This window comes from Cervus elaphus, chromosome 33, assembly GCF_910594005.1.
Source record: "Cervus elaphus chromosome 33, mCerEla1.1, whole genome shotgun sequence".
Lineage (NCBI taxonomy): Eukaryota > Metazoa > Chordata > Mammalia > Artiodactyla > Cervidae > Cervus > Cervus elaphus.
In genome coordinates, this window is record NC_057847.1 from 33,334,996 (window position 1) to 33,355,294 (window position 20,299).

General features: G+C 35.1%; 1 protein-coding gene across 2 annotated transcripts in view; it reads left to right on the top strand.

The window, feature by feature from the left end:
* Positions 1 to 20,299, top strand: part of TTC21B (tetratricopeptide repeat domain 21B) — an 87,432-nt gene that overhangs the window by 19,795 nt on the left and 47,338 nt on the right. For both annotated transcript variants that reach the window (XM_043894344.1, XM_043894345.1), the window contains exons 7-18: positions 159 to 243; positions 1,308 to 1,406; positions 2,793 to 2,985; positions 3,402 to 3,499; positions 3,783 to 3,983; positions 7,396 to 7,525; positions 11,746 to 11,903; positions 13,873 to 14,097; positions 15,162 to 15,400; positions 16,989 to 17,061; positions 18,018 to 18,128; positions 18,844 to 18,982. In XM_043894344.1, the coding sequence (XP_043750279.1) occupies positions 159 to 243; positions 1,308 to 1,406; positions 2,793 to 2,985; positions 3,402 to 3,499; positions 3,783 to 3,983; positions 7,396 to 7,525; positions 11,746 to 11,903; positions 13,873 to 14,097; positions 15,162 to 15,400; positions 16,989 to 17,061; positions 18,018 to 18,128; positions 18,844 to 18,982 (1,751 nt within the window). The remainder of the gene's footprint in view (positions 1 to 158; positions 244 to 1,307; positions 1,407 to 2,792; positions 2,986 to 3,401; positions 3,500 to 3,782; positions 3,984 to 7,395; positions 7,526 to 11,745; positions 11,904 to 13,872; positions 14,098 to 15,161; positions 15,401 to 16,988; positions 17,062 to 18,017; positions 18,129 to 18,843; positions 18,983 to 20,299) is intronic.

Genomic DNA, 20,299 nt, shown 5'->3' on the forward strand with positions numbered 1-20,299 from the left:
AAATAATGAGATTGATAATTTTTATAAAGGAGATGTTATTTTACTAATAAAAATTACTTACTTAAACTGTGGAGTAATCAGACCAGCAAATCAACTTTGCAAGTCGTCAGATAATAATACATAATTTATTTCAACATTAACTGAAATTTTTTTTGCAGGTTGATGCTGCAAGATAATCAAAATTTGGAAGCACTGAGAATGCTGGCCCTTTACTATTTGTGTAGGGAGGGGGATATAGAGAAGGTAAGTTGTATTGTACTATATAACTTTCCTGTATTAAATATATATTTAGTTACACACACATGAACATACTAAAGAGACTTGAAGTGCTTTTAGAATGTGTATCATGGCAGTTTTTGTTGAGTCCTAGAAATATACCTTAACAAAGGTAAGTATCTTAAATCACCTAGTAAAGCAAAAGTATCATATAGTTAAAAGTATCATTGAAAGCTTTAAAAATTATTAATTATAGCAGATGCTGTTTCTATGTAAAACTCATGCATATGATACATGATTAATGTAACTAGTGATACTGGTTATGGAAGAGAACATAGAAAATATAATTCATAGTACTTTTACAATTTTATTGAGTTTGTATAAGTTAAATGGGTTAGGATGAAATCCCATTGAACCTTATAAGGTACACGTTCCTCTGGTAATGAACACGTTGACTATATATTTTGGTTTATGGGATGCCAAAATCCACTCTGAAGTCAATACTATTATAACAGATAATAGATTTAGACTCTTATTTAGGGTTAAGTGGGTTAATGTGATAGTACCTAGTAAATACTTCAGTAAATACTAGAAGAATCTTAGTAGAGCAAATCTAGAGTAAATTTTCCAGGCATTGAAATTATTTTTCAAGTATCTGATTTTTTTGGTCTTGAAAATATTTTAAATATAAACCAGGCTATGTAGGTAATCTGAGGACTGACCTCATATAATATTAATGTTTGTAAAAATAAGTTATCATTCATATCTCATGTGTCATAAATTATTGGAGAAGGAGCTTGGCATGTATAGTTAACTGGATATTATAGGTATCTTTAAATATTTGGATATCACCCAAAGGTTTCTATTAAAGATGCACATTTTATAATGCAATTTTTACTTATAATCATTGCACTTTTTATGGAAGGATCCTTTACCCTCTTGCACCATATGATTTCATTGGAAGAAGGGGAATTGATAAAAGCAAAGATTTTTTTAACATATAAATACTAATTTACTAATGTACGTGTCATGTATTATGCTATTTTTATTCTTAGTGTATTTTAAAATTAAACTGAATACTTTTGTTTTAGGCTGCCACCCAGCTGGAAAACTTAGGAAATGCATTGGATGTCGTGGAACCACAGAATGCTCAACTTTTTTATACAATCACAATAGCCTTCAGCAGAATTGTAAGAGTACTGCAAAGCTCTGTTATTTGTAGCTGGAAGTATAAAATTAGTCACAAATGTTGAGGCACCAAAAATCATATGGCCTGGAGTGAAAATACTAGAAAATTCATAGATGTGCCTATGAGTATGTGATAGATTCTTAAGGGAGGTAGTTCAGAGGAGATACAGTTTCCAGCTATAAAAAGCCATCATGGAGGGTTCACGGAGGAAGTGGCACTTGTGAATCCTTTAATAGGGAAGTGCCTTCCAGACAAAGGAAATGGAAAGTGATTTATTTTAACCAGAGCATAGCATTTATGACTAAGGTTGTTCTTTGCTATATGTTTTTAAAACTGATTTTTAAATGTTTTGAAGTAAGTAGTAGACTATTTGGGTTGAGGAAATGGTTTCTGTCTTACTTTTTGTAATAGTAAAGAAACGATTTTTATGACAAGCACCCATAAAAAGGTAATTGGAAATGGAATAGATAGATATAGCAGAATCTTAAAGCCAATACAAGAAATGAGAGGATTGAAACTATGCTAGAAAAAAATAAGGAAAAGGGCACAGTAAGTAAAATAATTATTAAAATAAAGTTGAAAGAAAATAATTAAGTTTATTAATTGTTAAAGGGCATGAATAAACTGAATTCTCTTAATTAAAAACAAAGGTTGTCAGATCAAATGAAATTTAGGGAACTGCTCCCCATTACAGAAATTTGAGTTAGTGGGGAATATTAACATTTTTTATTTACCTACTGCAGACGCATAATTGTTACAAGTTTACAGCAAATCAAACAATTCAGTAAGTAAGAAGTCTTCAAAGTAATGATGTTCAAAATGTATATACTTAATTCTGACAACATTGCCATTTCTTGAAATATTTTTGAAGGCTTTTTTTCAAGAGGATTATAAGGCGTGGTTCTCACTAGTAGCACACTTGTCTTTAGGGGTAAATCAAATTCTTATCCTAGTTTTCAATGCAATAAGAGTTCAATAAAATATATACATCTCTATATTATCCTGTATTTATGCACACATGTATGTAAATATATATAAACCTTAAATAATGATTTTCTTCTCTAATTATAAGACAGTCATGAAACAATTTAAAAAGCGAGTTATAAAACATGCTTGTGGAGTACCATAGAAGCAATACATTTTTCAGGAGAGCTGTTTTTTAAAAGCAGTACTCATTAGGATGTTTAAGTTCTGATAGGATATAAACTCTTGATGTACTATCTAGATAGTAAATGCAGTAGATATATTATTCTTCAGTTATGAAATAATTTTTCCCCATATTTTTCATCTGTGAAATACAAATTATTAATTATGTACATTTAGAAAAAACAAATTCTTCCATCTTAGTAGACTTGTTTTAGTTTAACTTAATTTTTTTTCTTTTTAGTGTGGACGTAGTCAACTCATTCTTCAGAAAACCCAAACATTGCTAGAAAAAGCTTTTAGTTTAAATCCTCAGCAATCAGAATTTGCTACAGAACTTGGATACCAAATGATTTTACACGGGAAAGTTAAAGAGGCCTTGAAGTGGTATAAGACCGCCACGACACTAGATGAAACCAGTGTTTCTGCTCTAATTGGTATGACAACTGTATCTATGAATGTTCCTCATACAGATGCAAATAATGATTGCTTTTAATACCTGCCTTTAAAGAAGAAAAGACATATTTTGTAGTTTTCTAAAATTAAACAGTTCTCTATTATCTACAGCAGAAAAAAATCATGTACCTTTAAAACTAGAATTTTTGTTTCTTAAAAACTATCTGTAGGTAATAGATTTTTATGAGATAATGCCCATAAATTATGAATTCCTTAGTAACTGATTTTATGTGCATACAAAGCTACCCATTTCTTTTCAATCTTTTTCTTTTTTTAATCTAAAACTTTGTTTTATGGCCAAAAAGAAAAACCTTGTTTAATATTGTTTGTGTTAACTTAAGATGTACATGCCTGGAATGATGTGGATTTTTCCCATTTTCATCTGTTTTCTTTTTAGGATTTATCCAGTGTCAATTAATAGAAGGGCAACTACAGGATGCAGATCAGCATCTAGAATTCCTTAGTGAAGTTCAGCAGTCTATTGGAAAATCAGCGGTATAGTATTTTATTTTATCAGGGTAGATTCTAACTACTTATTAAATATGAAATTTTCAATGTTTAAAAATTTAACAATGGGTTTAGAGGACTAATGCATTAATTTTAATATGTAATTATGTTTATTAATTTTCCACATGATTTAAAAAATCCATGTAAACTAATATTTAAGTTTGAACAAATAGTGCTTATAAATATCTCTTCATATACATTTGAAATCTAAGTAGAAATAAATGGCTTTATAACTGTATGGAGTAATTTATGAAAACTACTTATTTTGCAGGAATTAACCTATTTACATGCAGTTCTTGCTATGAAGAAAAATAAACGACAAGAAGAGGTTATTAATTTGTTAGATGATGTCCTGGACACTCATTTTTCACAATTGGAGGATTTACCTCTTGGCATACAGTATTTTGAGAAGTTAAATCCTGATTTCTTGCTAGAAATTATTACAGAATATCTGAATTTCTGTCCAATGCAGGTGTGTATTTCTGGGACTTATTTTCAAAGATGCATTTACATGATGTTTTATGAAAGGTACTAATAAATTATGTTCTACAGATTAGAGTTATAAAATGAAAGTATTTGTATCTATATTAGTTGAAATAGTTTTTAATGAAAATATTTACAGTAATGATTACTATCAACTAATGTTTTGGTTTATAAATATTGATTTGTAATTCATAAAATCTTAAAATCTTGAATTTGAACTATTAGAAGTCATTTAATTTAGGCACCCGCCTTGTATTAGTATCTACTCTATAATGTCCTCATTAACTGTCCGTCCCATCTTTGGATGCACTCACAGATACAGTTCTTATGTAACTGTGATTATTAGACTGTATTTCCTATGTTAAGTCAGATTTTGCTTTGTGTTAAAAAACTCACCTGTTTACTGGTCCTCCTTTTGCTCTCTGGAGTGACATGGAGCAAGTCCAGTTACTTAGTGTATTCCTCATTCATAGACCAGATGTAGGAAATTAATTTTCATGTTTCTGAACAGTCCCAGGTTTCCAACCCTTTCTTTTTTTATGACATAGTTTGAGATCCCTGGTTGTGAGTCTGAGGATATTCTTGATTTTATCAGTGCCTGATTAAGCTCACTATTCCAAATGTGGATTTGGCCTGCAAAACTTAAATCAGATCCTTTGCTTCCTAATTCTGGAGGTCCATCAGTTTCTTTTTTGTGAATCACATTACATTATCAACTCCTGTTGATTTAACAGTTAACCAGAGTCCTTAGATCTGTTAATCACTATAACTTTGGATCTAAGTGTAGGACTCAACATTTGTCCCTATGAAATTTTATCTCCTCATACTTATCCCATAATTACAGATTATTGTATCCTTTGGGGTCCTAACTGTCATCTGTTTTATATGGATCTTTGTTGTCAAACATCATCTGCCTTTGTGGCTCCAAGTAGCACTGAGAATGTAACCCTCTGTTATATTACCACAGAGTTCATTCCAAGTTGACATGTATCCATTAGCGCTCTTTTATTACAGGCAGTAAGGAGATGACACAACTTTGTTATGCTCAACTCACAATTCAACATAGAGATATCATGGCATGCACTATCAAATACTTCATTCCTGAAAGCATAGTTTTTAGTATTCTCCCTGATTTCTCCCTGAAGTTACAGCTTCAGTAACTGTATTAACAAGGAAATGAAAATAATGACCTTTCCTTAGGGAGCTCACGCTGCCTTTTATTGATCAACATATCCTTTTCCAGACTTTCATGACCAATTTTTTTCAACTAACCACTCTGGAATTGCACTTGGGATTGATCTCAGTTTCTCCAGTCATGATCTGCTTTCAGTTGCTCATGAGTTGGAAAGCATTTTTCAGTACTCATGCAGTATTTAGAATTCATCCAACAAATGCTTGTAGGGTTCCCAGTGGACTATTCAGAGCTGGGGAAATAATTATGTAAAAGCAAACAATATTCCTTGCCTTCTTAATACATGAATACTGGCAGGAGGAGACATAATACAATCAATCTATCTTGTAGTATATTAGGAGATTATAGGAGAAAATAACAGAACAGAGTGAAAGGGGGCAATAATTTTAGATAAGGTGGCCTAGGTAGGCCTCATTATGATGGTAAAATTTGAACAAAAACTTCAAGGTCATGTGGGAATATACCATAGAGTGTTTCAGGCAAAAGGAGCCATTGTGCAGTGGCCCAAAGGGACAAAGGAGAGGGGAGTGGCTGGGACCAAGTGAGGAGGCAGGGAGTGGTCACCGTAAGGTATCATTGGAAACTGGTGCTAATTTCTCTGACTTCCGTTCTGAGAACAGTGGGGAGCCACCAGAGGGTTTCCCACATGATCCAGTTCAGCGTTTTAAAAGGCTTCTTCTGGCAGCTGGCCTGAGAGTAAACTGTAAAAGGAGCAAGAAATAATGTGTTAAGTTGTAGTTGGGTCCCTAGTGCACAGACATTCTATTTTTCCATAATGTAAGCTTCATCGGCATGATGGAATCTAATTAGCATTTAAAATGCTGTTTTCCTGGGGAAATATCAGAAAGGCAGACTTGTCTCTCCAGCTCTCTTTCTACTGCTTTGGCCCTTTTACATATACATAGTTTTTTTAAAAAAATCAAGCAGATATTTTCTTAGAGATTGTCTTTATAAGCCCTGGATTTTTTGCTATGATTTGTTCTGAAATTAGAGGAAAAATGATGGTTGTTTTCAATGAGTAATTTTTAGCAAGGGGCAGACGACATTAGAAGCTCGCCCTGTTACCTGTACTTTCATTATTTTCAATTGCACTGAAAAAGCAAATATATTTTAAGAATATACACTATATCCATTACAGTGTAAAGTTTTAAGAGTCTCATCTTTAAGACACATAAGGACCCTTAGCCCTATAAAAGAGGCAAAACTAAATATGAAACTACTGTAGGACTAATAAGACAAAGAATGCTAAAAAAAATTTATTACCTAGATAAGTGCTTTAGAAATTTCAAGAAGCTGAAGTATTCTAGGCACCAATAGTTGTGCTCTGAAAATTCTTTTGAGCACACATTTTTTGGTGCGTCAACATCGAAGATACCACACTTTTCTTGTTAGTAACAGTGGCTCCTTGTAGGGTCAGTTGTCAGTAAGAGGCTGTGCTTCAGTTAAGAATCTGTGTAAGGTTATGGGAATGAGAGGATGGTCCTTCAGATAAAGGAAGGAGCATTAGTAAGGTAAAGTGGGAGAGTAAACATTGGATATTTAAAAATCTAATATCACATTTCTAAGTTGTGAGCGGATAACTGCTGGATAAAGATTGAGTAGATAGCCATTAAAAGAATAAACAAGTTGTCTAGTACTACTTTAGTTATTAAATTCATTATTAATTAAAAGAGAAAAAAATTGAGGGCCTACAATATGTCAGACAGAAAAGTGGGGAATATGAGACATTTGGTGTAGTGTACATGCATGTGTTCTGCCATTGAATTTTTACTAGGATGACAAAATCTGAATTCTCTAAAAACTGACTTTGCAGTATTCTCGAGGGTGGTGCAGCTTATTGAATTGAGTAAAATCCCAAGACAGCTTTAGAATTAGAGCTCTCATTCCCTTGACTCTCAGTTCCAGCAAGAAACTGCCTCTCATTATTCCTTTGAACAGGTGTGTTTCCTTGATAAAGCTTTTGAACATAAATGCTCCTTTCATATGTTATCAAATTTGTAACTTCACAATTATTTTGCTGAGCAAAAGCCATCATTTATATAGTCTGTTCATAGATCCCAGGGAGATAAACTAGTATTAATCTAGTCATAGTGAGATATTGGGCAAGCATGTGGGTTTTGCTCTTCACATTACAATTAATAATGTGTTTATTTTTAGCCTAATACTGTTAAAAACTTATAAAAATGACTTGCTGATTTGTTTGGTTTAGCCTGCAAGTCCTGGGCAACCTCTTTCTCCACTTCTCAGACGTTGTACCTCAATCCTGGAGACTATAGTCAGAACCGTTCCTGGTCTTCTGCAGGCTGTCTTCCTAATAGCAAAAGTGAAGTATTTGTCAGGTAAGGTGTACATTAAAAGCTTAAAATAACCTTTATATTCTGATGTTGATAAGAAAAAGTATGAGCAAACTAAGCATCCATCATATATGAAGAATAGTCACACAAAATACACATTTTACATATGCACAGTATATTAATTAAATTTTAATTAAATTAAATTAAATTTTAATTAATTTATACAATTAATTTTTATACAGAATAAAATTGTACAACTCTTTAACTATTTAGTTCTTTAAAAAAGATTGCCATAAACTTTTTTGATTCAAATGAACTTCTGGAAAAATATAGTTCTACCACTTTAAAAAAAAGTCCATCAGATAGTACTAAGGCCAGGCAGTAAAAATTTATAGTCTTTAATCTCTCCTTTGAACAGATCATAATCCATCATTATTGATTCATTGGCATAATCAAATCTGATGTTTATCAGGTTTCAGATACTTAGGAAATAAATTAATTCCTATCTAGTTTCTGTGATTGGTTATTCATAGCTTTAAAAAAATAACCTCAAAAAAAAAATTACCTCAGTTGTAACCTTAGCGTTTTAGGACACACACATGTTTGGCAATATATATGTAAGTAGACCATCATATGGGCCTTATGTATATATATATATCTTTGCTGGCTACATGCTATGCAGAGTAAAGTAAGTTTGTAAAGTCCTGTAGGGCAGAAACCACCTTAAATGTATTCATTCAGTTACCTCCTATACATAATAGAAAGAGTTAAGAGATTGACTTTACTAATTTTTTGGGTCTTGGTTTTAACTATTTTTAAAAAAGAACCAAATTATCAGAAGAGTTAACTTCACCTCTAAAATACTCTAGTTGTAAGAAGTGATTCTCTGATACCTTCTCCTAAGTGAGTTCTGTTGAGCCACATGATATTTCTACTTTCTTTTCAGTCAGAATGGATGTCACCTACTAGATATTCAAACGGAACTTTTGAGTTCTGTGATTAATTTATTCAACACTTATTTATTTTGAATCTTTATATAAATCAGTCTCAGTATATTAATAGTAATACTTCATTGCCAAAGTGTCTAAGAATGAAGTGCTTCCCTTGTGGCTCAGCTGGTAAAGAATCTGCCTGCAATGCAGGAGACCTGGGTTCGATCCCTGAGTTGGGAAGATCCCCTGGAGAAGGGAAAGGCTACCTACTCTAGTATTCTGGCCTGGAGAATCCTATGGACTATACAGTCCATGGGTTGCAAAATGTGGGACACGACTGAGCGACTTTCACTTTCACTAGGAGTTAAGGGCTTCTCTGGTGGCTCAGGTGGTGAAGAATCTGTCAGCAATGCAGGAGACCCAGGTTCAATCCCTGGAATAGGAAATGGCAACCCATTCCAGTATTCTTGCCTGGAGAATCCCATAGACAGAGGAGCCTGGTGGGCTGCAGTCCATGGGGTGGCAAAGAGTTGGACATGACTGAGCAACTAACTCTTGCTAGGAATGAAAGTCTTGTACATTAACCCCACTGTTAAAAAGAGCAGCCTGAAATAACGTGATACCGTGCTGGCACATGTCTAAACAACAGTATTCTTGCTAAGCTGCCAACTGCAGTGACTTCTGGTACAAACTACCTGGAGTTGGGCCAAACTTACATGTTAAGGGCACAGTCTCCATCAGACTGCTCTAGCTGTAGACGGCAGCCACAAGCTCAGAGGTTCCCAGAGCCATTTGCATGTCTGATTTGCTGGCTACAAATTTAAGGGTTCTGACGACTCCCATCAGGTTCAGTAGTTTACTCGGAAGAGTCACAGAAGTCAGGAAGGCCCTATAGCTAGGATTAGAGTTTTATAGCAAAAAAATATCCATCTGAACCAGCAAAAGGAAGAGATGCAGAGGTTGAGGTCTGGGAGGGTCCCACGTGTGAAGGAGTCAGGACACATCAACTTTCTGACACATAAACATATGACAACACCTCTAGAACATTAGCAGCAGGGAAGCTCACCCAGGGTTCAGTACCCAAGAGTTTTATTACATAGACATGATAATTAAACTCAGTCTCCAGCTCCCCTCTCCCCAGGTCAGGCTGGTATGGATGACTCAGAGTCCGTACCCTGCTAATCACATGGTTGGGATCTCTGACCTGGCCAGCCCTTAGTCACATTAGCATAAGTTATCAGGGCCTACCAGGAATAACAAAGACACTTTTATTGCTCCAAGATTTAGAGATGGTCTCCCAGGAACCAAGGCCAGACAAATTCTTTATTACAGAAGATCCTGACAAAGGCAGAACTGCAGGACAGAAATTTCTTTCATTTTTTTCCTCAAGAGAATTTGAGCCGCTCTCAAATAAGAATGTGATATTGATGTGATACTTGTTTGTATGGCCTTTTTTCCCCACAACAATGACCTGTTTGTCCATTTTTAAGTAATTAGTGGCCTTCTAAAGCTAACTGGCCATATTCCTTCTCTTTACCTTTATAGAAGAAGCAAAAAAGATCTCAGTTATTCACATAGTTCTCTTTTTTTTTTTTCCTGGCTCTTGTTTGCAAACCCTTCTTTGGGGAAATAATCTTTCTCTTTTTAAAAATATATTTATTATTTGGCTGCATCAGGTCTTAGTTGCAGTATGCACGATCTTCACTGAATCACGTGGAATCTTTCACTGTGGCGCATGGGCTTAGTTGCTCTGTGTCATGCAGGATCGTAGTTCCCTGACCAAGAATCAAACCCATGTCCCCCACCTTGCAAGGCAGATTCTTAACCACTGGATCACCAGGGGAGTCCCAGTAATAATCACTTTTTTTCAGGTTATCTCCGTGATCCTTATCTTTCCTAAAAGAATGTGGGGGTGGTGGTTTGCTTGCAAATTTATTATGCTTAACCATCTTTCTTTTTTTTGCCTGTAGAGTTCTGAGTGTTGGATTGCATCAGAATGAAAACTCTAATAATTTATTATGCTTGATGGTTAATTGACAGATTTTGACACTTCTTTTAATAAGTTATTGTACTAAGCCAAATTTTTGTTCGTCAATCCCCTGTTTTTAAGAAGAATGTTTTCTGTTTAAATGGATTTCTGTTATAAGAAGGTTGAGCCTTTGGGACCGAAGGCCTGACTGTAAGCCTTATTTTGTCTGTTGAGGTGTCAGGTAAGGTCACAGAGAGTTATTGAACAGATAATAATTTAGCAGAGTTACACAGGGCTCTGGTCTAGCTGTACCTGCTTAAGGCCAGTTTATGAGATGGCTAAATGTGTATCAATGTAGGTTATATCACGAAACTTCTAGCACCTGGTATTTCTCTGAAGAGCCTCTTCCTCTCTTCGCTGTCAGCCCAAGGTGGAATCCAGTATTCCATCACTTTAATTTTGATCATTTCCTTCTGTTTTAAGACTCCCAGATATAGTTAATGTCATATAATGGAACATAACCTGCAAAAATACTGAGTCACTACTTATACCTGAAACTAACCCAATACTGTAAATCAGCTACAATTTAAAAAAAAAAAAGAAGACTTCTAGATATACAATAGATGTGTTTCCAGAACATTTGAATGTTTCAGTTAGCATTAAGAAGCATTTAAAATCTGTAACTCTCATTTCTAAACTTCTGGACTATATTCCTATGCTTTTTTTGGTCTTTTGTGCAGTAGTAAAATTTCTGGCCAAGAATGATTGCTAGACTAAATCTTTTTTGTTAATGTGGCACTGTAACATTCCAGTTATTTAAATTTCTATGTTTTACATATTTTAAAGAAGTTAAAAACTTAAAAAAATTAGACAAGGAAAGTAAAAGTACATTAATAGGACTGTCAGTAACAGTGGTGATGGATTCTGATCTTTTCACATACTCTGATTTGCTCCTTATCACCAAGGGGATGGCCTGGCTTTGGATATATTCTTTCATGCACACTAGAAAGAAGTGGACGGTGGCGCTAGTGTTAAAGAACCTGCCTGCCAGTGTAGGAGACATAAGAGATGGGTGTTCCATCCGTTGGTCGGAAAGATCCTCTGGAGAAGGGCATGGCAACCCAATCAAGTATTCTTGCCTGGAGAATCCCATGGACAGAGGAGCCTGGTGGGCTACAGCCCACAAGGTCTCAAAGAGTCGGACACAAGTGAAGCGATTTAATAGTAGTGCAGGTAGTTTAAGCTGAGGACTTCAAGTTCAAACACCAGAACTGTCCATAGACTACTTTTCTCCCTCTTCTCTCAGACTTCCTCTTAATCATTTTTTTTTTTTTTGCTGTAGTAGTGATTTGTTTCCTCACCAGGTGATATCGAAGCAGCTTACAATAACCTGCAGCATTGCCTAGAACACAGCCCTTCCTATGCCGATGCTCATCTTCTGATGGCTCAGGTTTATCTGTCTCAGGAAAAATTCAAATTGTGTTCTCAGTCTCTTGAACTATGCCTGAGCTATAATTTTAAGGTAAGTGTTCCAGACTCAAGTGGATAAGTCATATCACTGTCCTTAAACCTTTAGCAAATGTTTACATGTTCAACTATTTTGTATTTTAGCCAGTAACATTTTGCTAATAAATGCATTTTTTTAGTGGAAAATGTTTTGAACTCGTTAGCAGTAGGAGAAAAAAATGGAGGCACCTGTGGTTTAGTTTAACAAAACTATATGGACTTGGCAACAAAAGACCTGGAATTGGTGTCTGGTCTTTCCACCTCTCGCTCTCTGCACCTCAGTTTTCTTTTCTATGAAACTTATATAATAATACTCTACAATTTTAATGAACATTAAATGTACTGTGAATATATATATAAAGATAGTTGTCAACTACAGAGCATTGTTGTTGTTCGGTCATTTAGTCCTGTCCTACTCTTTGCCGCCCCGTGAATTGCAACATGCCAGTCTTCCCTGCCCCTCACCATCTCCCAGAGCTTGCTCAAACTCATGTCCATTGAGCCGATGATGCCATCCAACCGTCTCATCCTCTGTCATCAATCTTTCCCAGCATCAGGGTCTTTTCAAAAGAGTTGGTTGTTCTTATCAGATGGCCAAAGTATTGGAACTTCAGCATCAGTCCTTCTAATATTCAGGGTTGATATCCTTTAGGAGTGACTTGTTTGATCTCCTTGCAGTCCAAGGGGCTCTTTAGAGTCTTCTCCAACACCACAGTTCGAAAGCATCAATTCTTTGGCACTCGGCCTTCTTTATGGTCCGACTCACATCCATACATGACTCCTGGAAAAACCATAGCTTTGACTATATGGACCTTTGTTGGCAAAGTGATGTCTCTGCTTTTTAACATAGAGCATTGTGCCAAACATTTTTATGTTTTAGGATTTTTATTTTATTGTTGTCTCTTTCTTGGACCTTGATTTTTAATAACTTTGGATGCATCATCACAGAATGCCTAGTCATTTTGAAAGTTGGTATGTGGTTTGAGGACATAAAGACACTAGGTTTCTATCCAAGACGTTCAGTTTAAACATCCCATATCCCTGAGCATTACAGAAAACCCTAGGTTCAGGGGCTTCCTGAAGTCACTGTAGGAGCTCCTCAGACTTTGTCTTTTGTCTGGCAGTGTCTTTGACTCTTTAATGTGAGAACCCTTTAGTTAACTGGAGAATTCAAGTTGTAGGCAAGGTTTGCAGAAAGTAACACCTGGTTCTTAGGATGGTAGTTCTTAAGACTAGTGGTACATCATGACCCCAGTGCCAGCACCCCACCCAATGAGTCAAGATCTCTGAGATGAGAGCATAAGCATGATTGTTTACACAAGAACAACAGGTAAACCTGATGCCTAGCTCTGGCTCAGAACCCAGCCGTAGGAGGACTAAAGCCATCCTAGAGGTTAGATAGCTGCCACATCATCTCATTCTGGACCATCTTCTTTTCTTGACTCCTTCCACACCATCTGTCATTCTCTTATTTTTTCTGTATAGGCTATTGGTAGCCAAACTAAAGACAGAAGCTTCAGTAGTACACATTTCAGAGTAGTATCAAAGGGTAAAAACCCATGTTTGATTAACATGCCCTGAAATGTTTAATCTTAAAATTAGAAAATAAAAAGAAACTGTAGAAATCTGATAACTTACATTTCAGTACAAGAAGTCTCAGATAAAGAAATTTCGTTTTCTGAAAACTAAAATAATTTCTTCACATACACTTGCTGGGCTTCTAAACTCTGTGTGCAGTTTCTCTCCTGTCGCGGTAGCAGCACCTGTTTATGAACCAGGGGAATACTCGGTAGTGGCAGGTTACCTGAATTCTGATTTTTCAGTAAATGATCAGAACATGAGTAAGAGGACAGAAAAGGATGTCATGCATTCACAGGGTAGACTGTCCTCAGCCTTCCTATTATCGTAGCATTTTATGGATTGTAAACTATGTGTTGATGTTGTAAGCACTCCAAGGAAGGATTTCTGAATATTATTTTTTTCAGGTGAGAGAATATCCTCTCTATCATCTGATAAAAGCTCAGTCACAAAAGAAAATGGGAGAAATAGGAGAAGCAATTAAAACTCTGCACATGGCAATGAGTTTACCAGGAATGAGGAGAATTGGATCTTCCTCAAAGTCAAAATACAGAAAAACTGAAATTGATGCAAGCCATCGTTTATCAGTCTTTCTTGAGTTGGTAGAGGTTCACCGTTTAAATGGAGAACAGGTAGGTCAATCTTAATTGCTCAGATCTGAACTTTGTTATCCAAGTATATATAGTTATAGGAAATGAAAATGCAAAAATTATTCTCTTGAACAAGTGATTAAGTTTAGAAAATTTGTTTCCCATCATTTGGCACCAGATGGAAGCAAACATGAATGCAATTCTGAGAAAAGAATTAGAATCTTGTAGAAAATGAGGAACTTATCATTTATATCTTTTTTAAGTTACAGCAGGTGCTAATCAGTTACTTCATATTTCATATTTTAGTGGAAATTAAGGCTATGTCTAGGTACTTGCCAAAGCTCAAAGAATTTCTACTTCACTAACAAATTAACATAAAATGCATTTAATAAGGAGAACCAATTCTATTATAGATTGATTCTACAATGCACAATTTTTTTTCTTGGTTTAACATTTCTTAAATTAGAATTTTTTTAGAATCTCCTAAGTTGAGATGAATTAAAATAAATGATATTTTAGGTTCATTGAGGTACAGGTTTGGAAATTAGGAAATATATTCACCTGGGATATAACAAAAATGGTGTCCTAGTGTAGGGAATAACCTGCTATGTAATGAAGAACCATCTGGTCCAAAGGGTGACTGTGGACTGGATCCCACTGAAGATGCAGTAATGAACATGACAAAGAATTTAGGCTTTGGAGTCAGGCTGGTTGGTTCCATCATTTGTTAACTCCTTAACTGTCTGAGTCTTATTTTCCTTATTGTAAGGTGGAGGTAATTATAGTAACTACCTTGGAGGATTGTCATAAGAAGTAATGGGTTAATACAATGCTGGATGCAAGATAAATGTTTATTATAGTCGCAGCAACTCTTATGTACCAACTGCTGTTGTCATAGTTATAAGAACACTTTTCAGCTAACAAATATGTCATCTTAATTTGGTCTCTGAGTTTAGTTTTAAATTTTTGTGCTTATCAAAAATCGATCAATATATCACAAATATCAAAACTGTGCTACCATTTATTGTTCATTCTGTATTAGAAGACCTTCATTTGTAGTGTGATTTGTTATAGTTTTGAATGTTATCTGGATGTCACCCTTACAGCATGAGGCAGCCAAAGTTTTACAAGATGCCATCCATGAATTTTCTGGGACATCTGAAGAGTTGCGTGTCACTATCGCTAACGCAGACTTAGCTCTGGCCCAGGGAGATGTGGAGAGGGCTTTAAGCATGCTTCGGAATGTTACAGCCGAGCAGCCGTATTTCATAGAGGCCAAGGAAAAAATGGCAGATATATATCTGAAGCACAGAAAAGAGAAAATGTTATATATCACTTGTTACAGGTAAATAGTTCTTTCAGCCCATTATATTTTAACACATTTATCTCCTAAAATTAATCCCCAAATTTCTTTCTTCCTTTTAGCTGCTTTTCGTATACTTTATAGATCCCTTCCTTAATGTGTTCTTGCTTCCTTCTCCTGCCACCAGCCACAAGCACTCTAACCAGGTTACACACTCTCCCTAAAACCTGAATCATAGTAATTAGGATTTATTTCAACCTGTGACTCCCTCTAGTTTCTCAGCTCAGTCTCCCTCCTCAGGTGTTATTTTTGGACCTTGACTCTTCCTGGGTGGGAAGGAAAAGAGCAACAATTACTGTATTCTAATAGCTTGAAAGCATTATGTAATGTAACAATTCAGGGGCTGAGTAGTCATGTTTAACACTGTCTCATAGCAGAAGAGAGCTGTGGCTTAGTATACATCACAGTAAGGTATGGATTACAGACATGGCCGGGGTTTACAGTGTCACACGCTGGTGCCGTTAGGATTGGTGGGATACACAGCACACAGGCCTGAGGGTGCGCATGCACACACAGGCTGCCCTTACACTTCTCCCCAAACGAAAAGAGAGATACAAGCACACAATCCATGTGAAAGAAAATTAATGTTTTAATCCTTAAGAATGTTGATGAATTAAGTCGTGTTGATTCACCCATACTTTGTAAATACCAAAGCCCAGAAATCTGTTCAGATTCTTTGTAGTTACTGAGTGATGCAAAGAAACTGAGAAGCACTCCTATATAGTTGTATAGTTGCATGGGCTGGAGTTTCCTAAATTATGTTTTCTATAATATTTCTAAAAGATCAGCACTATCATCTCTAATGATATGACGGTATTTTAAAATTGGGTACATGTATTTGGATGCACTATAGTAGTTAAAAGCATAGTTTTTTATTTTACTTTTTTAAGGAGATCTGACACATTAGCTATATAGTAAACTCCTAGCATTATCTATAAAGTCTTAATTCTCTTTTCTCATTAGTTTTTGGACCAACTAAATGAGGTATACACTAAAGACTTAGCATCACATTATTTGAGCTGGTATTTTGACCTTTAGCAGTTTACATTTTGTAGATAAAAAGCAGCAAATATTGAAGTAGAAAATTTTGTATTTTTATTGCTGTATATGACTTACATGAATATCAGCGCTCAAAACGCATAGGATGACAATAAGTATTTGTCATACTTTGGAACTTCATTCCCACATCATTTTAGAATTAAGGAGAGCAAAACATATTTCTGGGTAATGAGAGCTTACATATTTCTATCTTGTCAGTATACTTCTACCTGCTTTTCAGGAAATGGAAAAATTTAATGAAAAAAATTGTTGACCTAGCATAAACAATCTGGGTGTGAGTATTGGTAGGGTTTTAATAGTATGTATTATACTGTGGGATATAAAAAGAGTACTCAAAGGCTATTCGTTTATTGAAATACATGAGCTTTTCTTTTTTTTATATACTTTTTATTTATTTTTTCATTTATTTATATTAGTTGGAGGCTAATTACTTTACATGAGCTTTTCTTTTATTGGCTTAGAAGAAGAAATTTGTTTTCATTATACTAAGTAGACTTCATCTGATTTCCAGAGAAATGGCTGAAAGGATGCCCAGTTCTCGGTCTTTTCTTCTCCTTGGTGATGCATACATGAATATTCAGGAGGTAAAGTTTTTGATACTACTGTACGTAGATTTAAAAATAAAAAACTAAAAATTCTTCTTTGTGATTAGTATACATTCTACTGAAAGGAATTTGGGTTTTTTTCCTCCATTTTTAATGAGCTATAATTGACATGCAGCACTGTGAGTTTAAGATACAACATAATGATTTAACTTACATACATAATGCAGTGATTATCACAGTAAGTTCAGTGACTATCCATCATCCTATATAGGTACAAAATTTTAAAAATAGAAAAAAATATTTGTCCTGTGATGAGACCTCTCAGAATCTACCCTTTCCACAGTTTTCACATATAATATACCTCACTGTTAATTATTATGTTGTACATTACATCTGTAATACTTTTAACTGGAAGCTTGTACCTTTTAACCACCTTTATCCAGTTCCCCTCCTCTCATTTTACTGATTTTACAAATGTTTACTTAATAGTTGAAGATTGGGTCATCACAATAAAAAGGAGACCACCATGACAGTTTAAAAGTTGTAGTTATTTTTTTCAAATGAAGATCCAGTTATTCAGCACTGTCATTTGAGATAGAGATGATACCAGAAGTAAAGTGAGGGTCACCTTTAAAAGGGTGAGAAGAGCTACTGGCTAAGATGGAGTTTTCTTCAAAGGGAAGCGATCCTCTGACTCTCTGATTCTGTCTTTTCTAATGACCGCCAGATGAAAAGTCAAGAAGCTATCTCTCAGTTCTCATATGACTACTTATGAGGACCTAGGCCTACCTAGTATGGTTGGGATTGTTCTAGTAATACCTGCACTAGTGACTGTCATTTCCCTGAAATTGTTAATGTTTCTGGAATTAATATGTGCTTTATTAGTCTTGTTAAGTTTTCCAGATGTAGAGCTTAGTTACAGAGGTGTTGCCATTTAATGGGAGCCAACTAAGCTGTTATTTTATTGCTTGTTTTTTTGTATCTGCCAACATCAGCCTGAGGAAGCCATAGTAGCATATGAGCAAGCACTAAATCACAACCCAAAGGACGGAACACTGGCAAGCAAAATTGGGAAAGCCCTTGTGAAAACTCACAACTACTCAAAGGTAAATACTTCACATTTTAAGATATATCTGTTGGATCAAATTTACGAACCCCCTGCTCGATGAGAGATCTTCAGCAAGCATTATTTGTATCTTAATGGTTGAAACCCCAAATTTGTTGTTACAAATCTGGAATTTGTGTTAAGGACTTTCTCAGTGTCTCAGATTCTTCTCTGCTTCATTTTGCATTGCTACCCTAAAGCTTACGTCAGGCTTCCTCTCACACCCAAATTTTGCCATCAAGTAAATTAAGATGTGTTTACTGTTAACATCTCTTTCATTATATGACAAAGCATAATAGATATCCTTTCTGTTGAACCAGTTTTGAGCCATGTGCTTTGAGGATTTTTTCTTTTTGCTTTCTAGTTAGGATAATGGATTTTCCTCTAGTTGTTATATTCTTGCCCTACTCCTTGTAACTGTTGAACATATATATAACACCTAGCAAAGAATTTTCAGTCAGTAAATTTCACGTAACTTTTGGAATAAAAATTTTGAGAGAACTTTTCTTTTGTTTTTTGTTAGAAGAAATACTAGTTGCCTTCTGTGATGTGTGTTTCTGTAAGGAAAATGGCATTTTTACCCAGTAGTGGAAGTCCGCGTGTAAGCTGCTTTTAGGTTACTTCCGGTTGCTGTAAGTCATGATGTGTGTGGGGTCTGTGCTTGAATGCCACTCTCACCGCCTTTTCTTTTCCTGACTGAAATGGATTCTGTTTAGGCAATCACTTATTATGAGGCTGCTCTGAAAAGTGGACGACAAAATTATCTCTGCTATGACCTGGCCGAGCTCTTATTAAAATTGAAGTGGTATGATAAAGCAGAAAAAGTTCTTCAGCATGCTCTAGCTCATGAACCTGGTATGAAAATCTAATTTTAAAAAGTATACCTGATATATCTGATCTTTTTAATTTTGATATTATATTAGTATGTATTACATCCTTAGTATATGTGAGGTTGGTTTCATTTATCAGAATGTCAATCTACTAAAATAAGATATTTAAAAATATAAACAGATTTATGAAAGTTAATTGTGTTATAGAAAAACACTTTACTTTCCAAAGTGAATAAAGGAAGTTTTTTTAACTTAATTTTTATTCCTATTAGAGGACAGTTGATTTACAGTGTTGTATTAACTTTAGGTGTACAGCAAAGTGATTCAGTTATACATATATATGATATATATACACATACAATACAGCCATTCTTTTTCAGATTCTTTTCCTATATAGATTATTACAGATTACTGAGGAGAGTTCTCTGTGCTATATAGTAGGTCCTTGTTGATTATGGTGATGTGTCTTTGTTAATCCCAAACTCTTAATTTATCCCTCCCTCCAACTTTCCCCTTTGGTAACCATAAATTTGTTTTCAAAGTCTGTAAATCTGTTTTATAAATAAATTCATTTGTGTCTTTTTTTAGTTTCCACATATAAGTGATAATCATATGATATTTGTCTTTCTCTGACTTACTTCATTTAATGTGATAATCTCCAGGTCCGTCCATGTTGCTGCGGATAAAACTATTTCATTATTGGTAATGGCTAAGTAATAGTCCAGTGTATATTTGAAGTTGATGCTTAAAGCCTACTAAGTTGAATGCATTTTTTAATTCCATAGAAATACTTGCATGAGTCTTGTCAGACCTTGCTTGAAACACTACAGATGGCCTAAAATGTGGATGTGCATTTTTAAAAAGGTTTTAGAGATTAAAGGAGTATGTTTTACTTCCATGGGCATAAGCCTATTACATTTATTCAGTATAAATACTTTCATTTAATAATTACTTGCTTAGGACAGCCAGTGGGTACTTAGATGCCTTAGTGCTTACATTAGTTTTTGAGGCAGATATAATTATCTCCATTTTTAAATTAACAATTTGATACTCAGTTTTCTTGATGTTTATAGGTTCACCTAACTGATAAAGAATAGCACCAGGGTTCTAATAAACATCTTAAATTTAACATGTCTGAAACTGAATTCCTTATCTGCCTCTAGGCAGATGTAGGATATGTGCCTATATCCCACATCTGTTCCGTGTGCGGCCTTCATCTCTGTAACTTCATCTTTTCTTTGCAGTTTCAGAGAGCCGAAATCCTTGCCTTCACCCTTCTCCTTGTCCATTGGGCGCCCTCTTGGCTCTTCCAGATGTATTCAGAATTCTCTTGTGTCTCCTC